General features: G+C 40.6%; 1 protein-coding gene across 1 annotated transcript in view; it reads right to left on the reverse strand.

The window, feature by feature from the left end:
• AHR (aryl hydrocarbon receptor) overlaps window positions 1-12,864 on the reverse strand; it is an 85,376-nt gene extending 72,512 nt beyond the window's left edge. Inside the window, exons 1-2 of the mRNA XM_073333784.2 lie at window positions 12,360-12,864; window positions 1,606-1,793 (exon numbers count right to left, since the gene is read on the reverse strand). Coding sequence (XP_073189885.1) covers window positions 1,606-1,793; window positions 12,360-12,415 — 244 coding nt within the window. The 5' untranslated portion in view covers window positions 12,416-12,864. The remainder of the gene's footprint in view (window positions 1-1,605; window positions 1,794-12,359) is intronic.
• Between the last annotated feature and the right edge of the window lie 282 nt (window positions 12,865-13,146).

Here is a 13,146-nt window from a genome sequence, read left to right on the forward strand (position 1 = left end):
AACACCTCAACTTTTTTTAAAAGGACACTTTGCAAAATTTACCAGGATTAGTTACCAATAATAATATACACACACACTATATGTGGGACTGCTAACAATCAGTCAAGACAACCTAGAGCAGTGGTTCCCAAACTGTGGGTCACGACCCCGGCTCCATTAGCAGATAGGGTGGCAGCAATCCCGAGTGGGTGGAGAACAGCATTTTACAAAATACGTGCAAGGTCATGCCTCATGGAGGATGCGGTTTTGCTCAACAAAATGGAACCCTCCATACAGTGTGATCTCGCACACAGTGTGTGCGTGCAAGGCCATGCTGTGAGGAAGACACCATTTTGTAAAGGAAAATGGCACCCTTTATGCAGTCTGATCTTAGGTGTACAGTGTGTGCAAGGTCTTGCTGCATGGAGGATGCCATTTGAAAATGGTGTCCTCAGTGCTGTCTGGTGTCACAGAAAATAATACATCTGAAAATGAGGTTATACAGAGAAAGTGTTTGGGATCCACTGACCTAGAGGAAGTACTTTGATGAAAAGAAAAAGGCAAAACTATTTGGAAGATAGACTTCAGTAGCATGATTATCAATGGTAGTGAGCAATCATATCTGACCACATTACACTTGTAGTGTGGTGTTAAAGACAGACGTTAAAATGTCACAAAATTTTGCTGAAAAGGCTTTCAACTAAAAGATTAGCGCCATTTTAAGCTCAATTCCTATATTAATATGGATGATAAACTTTAATTTTACATGTAATCAGAACTTCAATACTATCACAGCAAGTGATATAACAATCAACCATTTTTTTTGTGGGCATGGTTCTTTTGCACTGCCGCAAGAGAGCCAGATTCTGGCCACAACTGGACAGATAAGAATTTCTACAGTACGGGAAGCTCTCAGCTGGCATTAAGCCAACCACCCCACTTCAGCCAAGGGGGCAGGCCAGGGAATGAAGGAGCAGCACAGAGCTTTGTTCCACCAATTCTCAGCTGGTGTGGGGAATCGTATGTTGTTGGCCCAACACAGAATAGCTCCAAGAATGCTATAACTCAAACCAGAGCCAGGGTCAATGCAGACCGGCCCACAGAACTAGGGAATCTTAACTAATTCCTTATGTTTCCCTCTCCCCTCCATTTTCCTTTGCCAAGCACAGCTTGAGCACAGGAGAGAATATGCCTCCATCAGTTTCAGTAATTAGCTTCCTCAAGCATGTTAGATGATAAAACAAATTATGTGATGGGGTTGCAGGTGTTCAATCATTTTATTCATAACAAAATTATCTTTGCAGCATCAAGGAAAACATTCAACTGATGGGAAATCCGTCTGAAAAAGTGTTAAGTGAGGAAAAGGTCTGGAAGACTCATTAAAGGTAATATTGCTTCGAAACGCAAGCTGATGAGTTAAGTGAAATGTAAATAGATACATTTGGTTCTCAAGAAACTGGACAACTGATTTTGTACAGTTACACTGTACCTCGCTGCACAACTTGACATGTCACTGAAGTATAGATACATTCAACAATTTTAAATATGAGAACAGGTGAAAGTAATATACAGCACCAAACAGTATTTTAAAAGCACTCCAAGAGAAATTAAATCTTAATCTCTTACCATCAAAGAAACTTTTGGCTCTCAGGTAACTCACACTAAGCCTAAGCACAGACAGTTTATCCAGTTTGGCGATAACATCTTGTGGGAAAGGCAAGAGGCTAGCCAAGCGATCTAACTCTGCATTCAATCTGTCTCTGTGTCTCTTGGATGGATTGGACTTGGCTCCTTCAGATGGGGACGGCTTTACCCTGTGGCAAAGACAAAACACAGCATAAACGCACATTTTTTTCTCAAAATGATCATATTGTCTTAGTAATTATATATATATTTTTTTTAAAAAACAGAAAGGTAGTAAAGCTTTGCCATTAAACTGATGCCCACCAGCACAAATCTTTTACATTTTAACATGTAATATACTTCCCCAAAAGGACTTGCACATTCCTCAGCAAAAATTAGCTTAGATTGAAGCTAGGAAAAACATACGTCACGTGGGCATCTAAGAGCCCTGTTCGCGCACCAGAGCATTTAGTTAAAAGTGTTTGAAAGTTTAGAGATACTTAATAATAATCTGTTCTATTGTTCAGAAAAAATAATTAAATGTCACTTGGAATGTGCCAAATACTTTATAGTGTACATTAATACTGGTATTTCAGTATGAATATTCTGTGTAAAATTGTACTCTCGCATTTACACTTGTTCACTTTTAGTGCAACATTTCTCAACATATGCTTAATTTTTGTACAGTTTTTTATTTTCTGCTCAACACTGCAAGAGTTCTAACAATTTGCTGGACACCAACAGTAAGATGGCCCCTGCCCCAGATATCTTGCCATCTGGGAGAGAGACAGGTCCAAGATATGTTGGGGAGTTCCTGAGGAAGGCGTCACTATGAATGCTTGTAATGAGATTTTGAGGGTGGGAATACGTAGATCAACTCATTAAATCCACTTACAGTTCACAACATACTGAGCACTAAAATACTCTTCAACTCTTAACTAATCACAACATTTACAGTAAGTATGGCATGACAAATTGGTGAAATATACTATCCAAAACAAAGCAATAGCGTTCTTCTATGAATTATATTACGGTGTTAATGGAAACTAGAAGCAAGATTACATAAACACCCACCATAAATTCCTAGTGCTCACTCCAAAGTTTCCTACATGCAAGGCTGTGAATAGGGAACATTAATCTTACCTGAAATCATACTTGATCATTAGAAACAAATACATTCTGAGTCTTTCAACAGATTAGAAAAGCTTATTTTAAGCATACCTGGCACATGAGCAAAGCTAATTACAAAGGGATCAATCATTGATTCATTTTTGTGTAATAAATTCATAAAGTCAGTTTGCTACTACTTAGATTACCTTTACATGAATGTTGGCTGTGTATGATATGCTGTCTGCAAACTCTGTTCATGCCTACGTGCTTCATTTAGTCCAAGTAGTCTTGGCAGTATTTATTTCTAAGTATTGCATTCAATCAAATGCATATTTTTCACTGGCTAGAAATTTAAAAAACCTCCCGTAATGAAATTTAGATACCACTATGTAAAACGATTTCATTACTTCCAGTTAAATGCATGACAGACAGAACTGACATCAAATAGTGAAATACATCATGTGTTTTTAGACTTCTCTTTCTTCCAGTTCCAACTACTAAGTATCTGCTGGAGGGGGGTGTGGGTTTTTTTTTAATAGAGGGGAAAAAAATTGTTAGTATTTATTTAAATCTAAACCTTCCAAATCTACTTTTAAGAATCATGTCTTCTTATACCCGTATCACTTGTCCACTACCTCTTGATTGGGGAAAACTTGAATTTGTCTCCTTAACTGTTCACTCTTACTATGAAAATGATGTTGTGTTGCTGTTATACACTGAAGGGGTGTAAACACTCCCCCCTTTTCTTACTCAGAGTTTGTAATCTGATAGGGGCTACAGTCCAAATGTTGACAACACACACATGAAAGCCCCAGGAATAACAACCATCATCACACTTATAAACTCACTGCCATTAAAGCTAAGTTTGTTGCAGATGTAAAGGGTCAGCTTCCCCACCGCTCTGATGGAGGTTAATGGTACAGAAATGGGCAAAACGGAAGTGATGGACATAATTTTCATAACCGTTTTTATTTTTCCATTAAATAGAGAGTATATCCAAAACAAAAACAGCACACCGTAGATGGGTGTGCCATCAATTACAATATACAGTGAAATAAATCTGGTTAAGGGCAGTATTAGAACTACCTCAATTATGAACCTTGACTTTCTGAGGGCCACTCTGAGCCCGACATCTCTCTAAGGCCATTTGATGTCAAGATACCTGCAGCTCACCACAACCCCAGATATTAGTTTAGAAGTCATTCTGAAAAGCTTTTGTTCAGATAAAAGAAACCAAACAATGTTTACTTATTCTAAGGAAGCATTTGTGTACCCAGACCATGACAACTGGAATAATTCTTTAAAAAAAAAAAAACAAAAAAAACAGCCTACACAACAAAAAGCTTGGATTTCAATACTGGCCAAACAACAAATTATAAGTCACCCAACATTTCCTTAACAATCCCTATTAGTAACACTAAGCCTCACTGAGTGTGAGTTGTTAACGTGCACTACTATCAGTTAATACAGAGCCAGATTAAAACACTTATTTCTTGAAGTACAACCATTGGATTTACAGCAGGACTGAACTATCCCACTCATACACTTGTACACTTTTAAGTCAATCAACCAGGTCTACTATTCCTGCATAATAGTTTGTAGCCTCCGATTCCTGGTAGTCAGGCTTTGTCTACATTGGACTTTTGTCGGTAAAACTTCTGTCATTCAGGGGGGTGGGAAAAAAAACAAACCTCTGAACAGCACTTTGTCACTTTTGGCCCCCCTGCCTGGGGCAGCACCACAGCATGGCTCAGGTGGGCAGAGGCTTCAGTCCCCACTCCTGAGGTCATTTAGTAATTTTTGTTGTCAGAAGGGGGGTCACAGTGCAATGAAGTTTGCGAACCCCTGGTTTAGATAGAGGGTGCAGCACTCTATGCATTACAGCAAGTTACCTGAGTGAAATTTTTGCGAATACAGACTCACACGGCTGCTACTCTGAAACCTGAGTGAAACTGAATGCTATGTCAAAATTAATCCTTGTATATGTGCTTTATACAAAAACAGTCCAGAAAGCGGGGGCAGATTTTCAGATTGTTAAAACTACTTTAACAGTAGACTGCCCTTCCAGTCCTGCTACTCTACTCTACAGTTTAGGTACAACTGTAGATCTGAATAAAGCGAATGGCCAGAGGTCCTTGTTTAGTTAATATCTATTACAGCTGAACTAAAACCTTTCAATATTTCAATTCTTGAGAGGCAGACGAAAGTGCGGTCATAGAAAGTCAAAATAAAAACAGAGTTGTCAAAGCATGATTTGAACTGTATTTTCACTGTTCTTCTATGCCGCGGAGTCTTTAATCACATACAGTCTAAACTCACACATAGTAAGGTATTTATTTTTTTAATACACACATATACACACACACACACACACACGTACACAATATATACATACACAATAAAACCAAAGCACTGTAGCCTTAATTTTTACCAGGAGGCCAAAGCAGTTCTGGTATATACTTCCTAATTTAAGAATAAAAGCAAATTAAAATACAATTTTGAATAAAATCAGTTGCTGAGCACCTAAAGATAAGTGAATATTAGCAGGGATCCTAAAAATCTGTTTTACACAGAAAAACGCAGAAATTGCGTTTTTACAGAGAATCTTATTTTTTCACAAAATGAAAAAGTAAACACATAACTATTAATTATTTTACACTTATTCAATGCGCACAACCTCCCCCTCGTGATCTATTTTTGAGTACATTTTAAATTTACAGTGGAACCCAGTTTATTCGTTCTAATTGGGACCAATGCCAGATCGAATAATGAGAAATTGGGATAATCAGGAGAATTGGCAAAGAGCTTTCTATCCCTTATTTTATATGGGGTGGGAGGGACTCGGAGCTGCAGCTGCCCACAGCTGACCACCGGATCCCCCAGCTACTGTTAGCCCGAGGCTGGAGAGCTGGATAATGGAGGCTCGAATAAATGGGGTTCTACTGTATATCAATAAAACATTGTGTTCAAAGGATACTTATGTATATTGTGGCTAGGGAACTTGAAATTCAGTGTTTCATTTTAAATAGCAAAAAACCCATGGATTTTTATTGTAGAATTTTGTTCATTTGGTTTTTTTTGGTCATGAAAAAAGGGATCCCTGAATATAATGCACAACTGTTTTACCCCTCAAAAAAAAAAAAAAGAGAGGGCCTTGAAGGAGATTGATAGCACAGGCATCTGTCATATAACTGACAAACTTAATCCTTGGGGTAGTATGTGCTGCAGATGTTTTTCAACCCATCCTTAACGTTACAAAAATGGGGGTGTTATTTCTGTGCATTATTATTTAGGGCAGACAATTCAGGACGTGAGAGAAATGTGTCAGGTACATACATCATTATTTTATTTTAGAAATGAAACCAAGCAAGACATTTTGAGGACCGTGAATAAACAGCATTGAAATGGACATAAAATGCATGGCCATCGAAAAAACTCTATATTTAAAACAAAAAAGCCCTTCTAAATTAAAATAGGATGTCGTCTCCCTATAGTCTCAACCACATATGCAAAGACATGTTTTTTTCCCCAAAAATTGTTATTCACACCACATCTGTCTATTACCAAAAGTGAGGCATGTTCACCATTCTCAGACAATACCACTTCACTCAGAGGAACTGAAAACTAAGCATGATTTACTTCTTTTATTCTCCCTACCACCATATTCAACATTAATAATACACTGGTTCTGATGTGTGGGGTTGGAGTAAAGAATGATAGGATGGATGTTATCTCATCTCTGTAGACTGCTGACCCCTTTATTTGAAGTTGGGGCACACCTGTCTCAATGGTGCAACAAACCTGTTTTGTGGTTTGCCCTCAGGGGGGTGACAGAACCAATGAGCTTCCAAGTAGCTTTAAAGGATCAGGAAGAGAGTTCCAACTCTTCTGTCAATGGTGTGGTAGGACCCTCAGTGCATCAAGAGGTTATTATGTGTGGGGTTGTGAGCTGTCAGCCTCCACCAAAAGCCCCACTTCAACTCCAGCATTTATAATAGTGTTAAATATATATTTTAAAGTGTTTTTAATGTATAAGCTAGAAGGGTTGCACTCAGAGGCTTGCTCTGTGAAAGGGGTTATGAATACAAAAGTTTGAGAACCAAGGCTGTAACCTTTTGTCCTCCGCTAGGGGCTATGTCTCAACACCAGCCCACTCTGTTGGCTTCATCTTAACAGATTATTTTGATTTAAAGACTGCCTGCAACAGACAGAGCAAGAGGAGAGACTACTAGAGTACTGACAATGGAAGTTTTGTGCCAAGTTCAACAGATTGCAATATATAGCTTTTAAAATCATATACCGTGGTTGCGCATGAAGGAAAGAATTTTCTTTGCTTCCCAACATAGTGTCTTTCGCTATATTTAGAAAACATTCTTAATATGCTATGTAAATTTTCTTTTTAATGTCTCTCTGAAAGAAGCAGAGTACATAATAAATCTGAAATTAAAAATATGAAGTATCTTAAAATGCTATCTGCTACAAACCATCCATCTAAAGTACTGAAACCGTAAATGAATGTACATTGTTTCTAAATAGAAAGACTGTATCCCCAGGGTGGCCAAACTGTGGTTCGCGATCCACATGCCACTCTTATCATTGAAGTGCTGCTCGCAAGCCCCCTCTGCACCCCTCCCCACATTCTCCACCTACCAGTCTGGGGGAAGAGCTTGGGACCTCTGCCTTGCAGTGGGGTGGTGGGGTAGGAGCTTCTGTCCACTGGGGAGGAGGGTTTCGGAGCTTCAGCCCTGCGGGAGGGCACCTGCTGGGGCTCAGAGCTTCAGGAGGAGTGGGGCTGAAACTGGGCTACCAGCAGGCATGCTCTGGCTCTCAAACTTCTGAAGATTGTCATATGTGGAGGGCCAGTAAGTTTGGCCACACCTGCTGTATACTAACTCTTTATATTAAGTGCAATGACAGAGAAAGAAAGGTACCAGAATAAGCCTGGAAAGTGAACACCTATCTACACATGAAGAAAAAGCAATGACAGGGAAATGATCTCTATGCTGCCTCTTGAACCACTGTATATTAATCCTAGCCTGAAGGGTCACCCAGACAACCAAATAAAGCAAACATTTTTCAAGTACATTGTATATGGAGAATCCATGTAAGTAAGCATTGGACAAAGCCAATCACTTATATTTCTTGTTCATTTTTCATTATCTAACATGCAATTAGCTTTAACTGGCATTCTAGTTTGTGTATATATGGCAATTAAACTTCTTAAAGCGCCCCCACACCAACATACCATTTTCCCACTTGTTGAAATAAAATACACAATAAGCACTAAAAAAAATGTTAAAGTATATTAAATACAAAATATTTTGAGCTAAAACATTATAAGGATTAAATATATATAAATTCATAACATCAGGGGAAGGGCATTAAATGTACATAATGATCTATTTACAATGATCTATTTAAAATCTAACTTCTGTGGATCTTGCATTCCATCCTGTTTGGCATTAAATGAACTCTATGGCTTGTTATGTATAAATGAGATTCCAGTGATTAATAAAAACCCAGGAAAATTGATAATTTGAATTCAATGTATATGAAAAATAAAAAAGATACAAGCCTTGGTAAATCTTTGTTAACACCCATAGGAAAATGACCACAGGGGGGTGTCCACATCATTCAATCAATAAAAGAGAAAGAATTACATGGAGGAAAATAAACATAAAAGTAGAAAAGGTTCTAAGAAACTGCGTGTGCCCTAATGCATAGCAAGATTTAGTTGGGTGTAGGTGGTGAAATCACACTTTGTTTTCCATGCATTTTTCTTCTTTAACAAAAGACGTGGATATTCCTACATTTAAACTATCTATTGTATTTCTCCAAAAATGCAGTCAGTATCTTTTCCTTTGATACACATTAAAGTGATAGGATAGCTCTCTACAGAAAGGATTATATTTTATACTTTATAATGTCAGGGTAATAGCCCAAGATTTCCTGTGGGCTTCTGTCCTGTACACTGCAGATAATAGGAGTGTTTTTTTCTGAACTGGCTTCAAATTATTACCATGATTTTCAATTAGTTATTTTCCAGATAAAAATCAGAGTTTTTCCCATTTAGATTTTCTTGTGAACATTACATCATTATATAGATGACAAAAAAAGTTGTTCACACAAATGGGTTGTCTGTATTACAGACAATATATCACTCATGCTCCACTCAGAATTGTGGATACAGCAAGTGAAGCACAAATACACAATTCAACACAAATTTACTCTCTTCCTTATATGAAAAAAAAGTAAAAAAGCTACATTACCTCACTAAACATAACAGTATGTCAGCTCTTCTATTTTAAACTATTTTTTCAAGAGGTTTGAAATTTGCTTGGAAAAAAGCTAACTTCAAGGCAGTTATCCCAAAAGTGTCCTATATATTAATTTGAGGAGAATCAGAGGCAAACTAGATCTTTTTACAATAATTAACAAGCTTCATAACCGCTTTAAAAGTCAGATCTGATAATCTGCTGTTACTATAGCATTTTCTCTCTTTTTGGCCAAGAGTATGAACTATGATCAGTTTTTAACTGGGCAAATCAGAACCCTCAGGCCTGCGGATAATGCGTCTCCCAGGACTGCTATCATAGTATAAATGCAAAATCAATGTAAAACTAAGCATAAAGAGAGGGAAATAAGTATGGTACACTGAACAAATAGAAATTAAGCCTGCACAAATTATTGGTCAATCCAGCTGGGTAGCAAATAATATGATTAAAAGGAGGGTTTTGTTTTTTTTTTAAATCTGTTATAGGTGAAGCCAAAATTACAGCCAGATTAAAAACAAAAATATTTACCTTAAATTAAGAAAGGTTTATTTTTCCCTTTCAGTCCTAAAGAGAGAAGTTATTTTATGACAAGGACACCTCAAGACCAATATTAAACTTTTAAATTTAGTTTCCACCCATATGTTGATAGACATAAAAAAGAAAATATTCAGATTCAAATAAGGTAAGTGTGGCAAATTAAAAATAAAGAATATTAAAGACTAAGCAGCTTGAAAGTCAGACATTTTTATATAAAGGTACAAAAACAGAAACAGTTTTCAGATCTGACCAGAATTTATTAGGAAACAAAGCATTAAGACTACTCTGATCAGAAAGAGTGAATAGCTACACAACAGTTCCTTAAATGAAGATTTCTGTGTACTTTAAAAAGGATTAGTCTAAGAAAGTATGTAAACAGAGCGGGGAAGCTATCTGTGCTTGCACACAGCTGTAGAAAAAATAAGCATTTCCTATATACTTGTATATCTTGAAATAGGGCAAATATGTTCTTTCTAAAACATAGATTTATATTGTTGAACTGTTTTAACACTTCTATACGTTAGCATGGAAGAGGCTAGCCACAAGTTATATTCACATTTACTGCAGCTTCTGCAGAGCATTGGTAGAAACCATCATTTATATATATTGCTTTTACTGATTTATTCACTTCACAAACATAGTAAAATTTCATTTAAAGCAAAATACCCATTTGTACAAATACTTTAATAGCAACAGCTGTGATTGAACACACACTCAATTAACTGATCTAAAACAGGGAGCTGAATGATATAAAGGAACTTGCTTACACGCAGTGTCCCAAAATGTTTTTCTCTTTTACTAGTATGTTACAAGGAACAACTCTTTCAAACTTAGTGTATGATTTTACTTTTTAAATACAGTTTTTTTCAGTAATGCTATTTGAAAACAAGTGCAATTAAAAAAAGAATAAAAATGATTTTTGGCCATGAGTCAATAAGAAATAAGCTGCTGGGGGGGAAAAGCAGCTAATTAGACCACTTATAAAAGCAGCTAATGTATGCATCTTTATGTAATAGATAAATGTAAAAGTTAATGATTTCCTCTAGGCTGAAAGTCATTTCAGTTTAAAGTAGTTCTTTTAGTGAAGCAGGTACAGCCTTGGGCCCAATCCTATCTATACTTGGGTAATGTAATTAGCTTTACTCATGCAACTAAGGGTTTTCAAAATTAGGCCCTATTATAAGAGGTAATTTTTTTTCTTTTTAAGATGTGGCAGTAATTTCTGACTTTTGTGTTTGTTTGGAGTTAAATGAATAAGTACCATAAAATATAATCAAACTGTTGACAGAATAAAAATATTAAGAAAAATTGTTTTTTAAATATTCCCAAACAGGATAACACGATTATACATAATCTACTGTCATGCCCTTTGTTGAAATGTCCCAGGCACCTTGTCAGAGACATCCACATTCAGAAACACCACTTCAGGAATGTTACATTTTAGGGGGGTCCAGGATCTGATGTGTAAGACTTCATACAGAGTTGAAGTAATAAAATGTGCTTTATTAGTTAAAAATCACAGTACCGACTGTGAAATACTCTACTGCAGAGAGTGAATATTAACCTACAAGCCCATCCAAATGGGGACAACCAGTCAGGGGCAGTGCACCCAGCACAATGTGCTTTCTGCACAGAATCCCACCACAAGTCCTAAGCAGCACAGCTAAGCACTGCACTATGATCAGTAAGACATTTAAAAAGCTGCATTTGTCATTTAACTACTTTTAACAATTATTTTAGCTGGTGGGGGGCTTTGTAGCCATCGCTAGGGAACTGCCACCTTAAATGCCTCCTAGTCTAGATCAGGTAAACCAGCCACAATAAAACCTAGTTATTTCTTCTCTCTCTCTTTCTTTCTTTCTTCCTTCCTCCCTCCCGTCCCCAAGCCCTCATTCTGCCTTTTAATTACCATCCTTATACAACTGGGTCATCAGTGCCTGTTAACAACAGGTTTCAGAGTGACAGCCGTGTTACTCTGTATCAGCAAAAAGAACGAGGAGGACTTGTGGCACCTTAGACACCAACAAATTTATTTGGGCAAAAGCTTTCATGGGCTAAAGCCCACTTCATCAGATGCATGCAGTGGAAAATACAGTAGGGAGATCATATATATATATATACACACACACACACACATATATATACACACAGAGAACATTTTTTCATGTTCTCTGTATAGATCTTCCTACTGTATTTTCCACTGGATGCATCTGCTTTAGCCCACGAAAATTTATGCCCAAATAAAATTTTAGTCGCTATAGTGCCACAAGTACTCCTCGTTCTTTTTGGTCACAACAGGACTCCGAACATAGCTAACTACAGACTTCCCTGTGGGGGGTGGCGAGAGGAGTCTGAAAAGGGACCTCCTGGATCCCCACAAGTCGCGCGCACGCCCAGCGCTGCTGCCGGGGCTCCCAACCCAAAGCCGCCGACAGACAAGAAAAGCCCCCGCGAAAGGGCACCAAGCACTGCAGCAAACAGCCCCCTGCCTCTGGGGCCGCGTCCCCGGGCAAAACCCAAACAGCGCCCTGGACAAACAAGGCAAACCCGTAGCTGCCGAGGCCCACGTGGAGCGAAGCGCAGAGCCCCGGGGCTGCGCGGAGGCCGGGGGCTGCGGCAGGAAGCAGAGGCGGGGGCTGCAGACACCCACCCGGCGCTGGGCAAGCGGGGAGCCGCTGCAGAGCGGACACTCCGGCTAGAGGGAGAGGAGGCTGGGGGCGCAGAGCGCAGCCAGGGACCGGTTTGGGTGAGCCGCTGACCGCCCCGCAACGACCAGTAGCGAAGCCGGCCCGGCAGCTCACCCCACCCCACCCCGCGCCCCAGCTCGACTCTTACATTTTCTGCACGGGTTTCCGCCGCTTGCGATTGGCGTAGGTGATATTGGGGTTCATCTTGCTGCTGCTGCTGCCGCCGCCGCCGCCGCAGCCCCCCGTCCCGCAGCCGCCGCGAGTCCCCGGCGAGCCCGCTCGGCACCGCAGCCCGCAGCTGCCCGGCCCTGCCCGTCTGCGGCGCGGCTCCCCCGGCCGAGAGAGGGCGGGGAGCCCAGGTGATCAGCGCCGGCGACACCCACCAACGTCTCTGTGCCCCCGGAAACAGGGGCGGCCGGGGCTTTCCAGCTGCCGCTGCCCGGCCGCCGGCAGCGGCGGCTTCTCCTGCCTGGAAAGGTCGGGGCCTGGCCACCACACCCCGAGGCTGCTGCCGCTGCCGGCGGCTGCGACGATCCCTCTGTCCCAGCGCGGCTGCCGCAGGCCGGGCAAACGTCTGTCGCAGCTCGCCGCCCCCGGCCGCTGCGGTCTCAGAGCCAGCCAGCCTCCCCCTGCTCTCCCCGCCCCGCGGGGGAGGCTCCGCCGGCTGCCTACGTGAGGGGGTGGCGTGCGCCGCCATGTTGGGTAGGTCCCGCCCAGCGACAAGCCGCCGGGACGGGGGAGGTGGGAGACGCGGGCCCCGACGCCCGGCAGAGTAGCTACCGCCGTCAATGAGAACAACAAGGGAAGGCACAGAAATCAGGGCATTTCCCGTCCAGACAGGCACCGGCGCTGCCTGGGTGCACGGGGAGAGCTGTGCGCCCCGCATCGCCGCTCCTCACCCCCGCCTACATTAACTCGGGGGCCGCCCGCCGCTG

The sequence above is a fragment of the Lepidochelys kempii genome, chromosome 2 (assembly GCF_965140285.1).
Source record: "Lepidochelys kempii isolate rLepKem1 chromosome 2, rLepKem1.hap1, whole genome shotgun sequence".
NCBI lineage: Eukaryota > Metazoa > Chordata > Testudines > Cheloniidae > Lepidochelys > Lepidochelys kempii.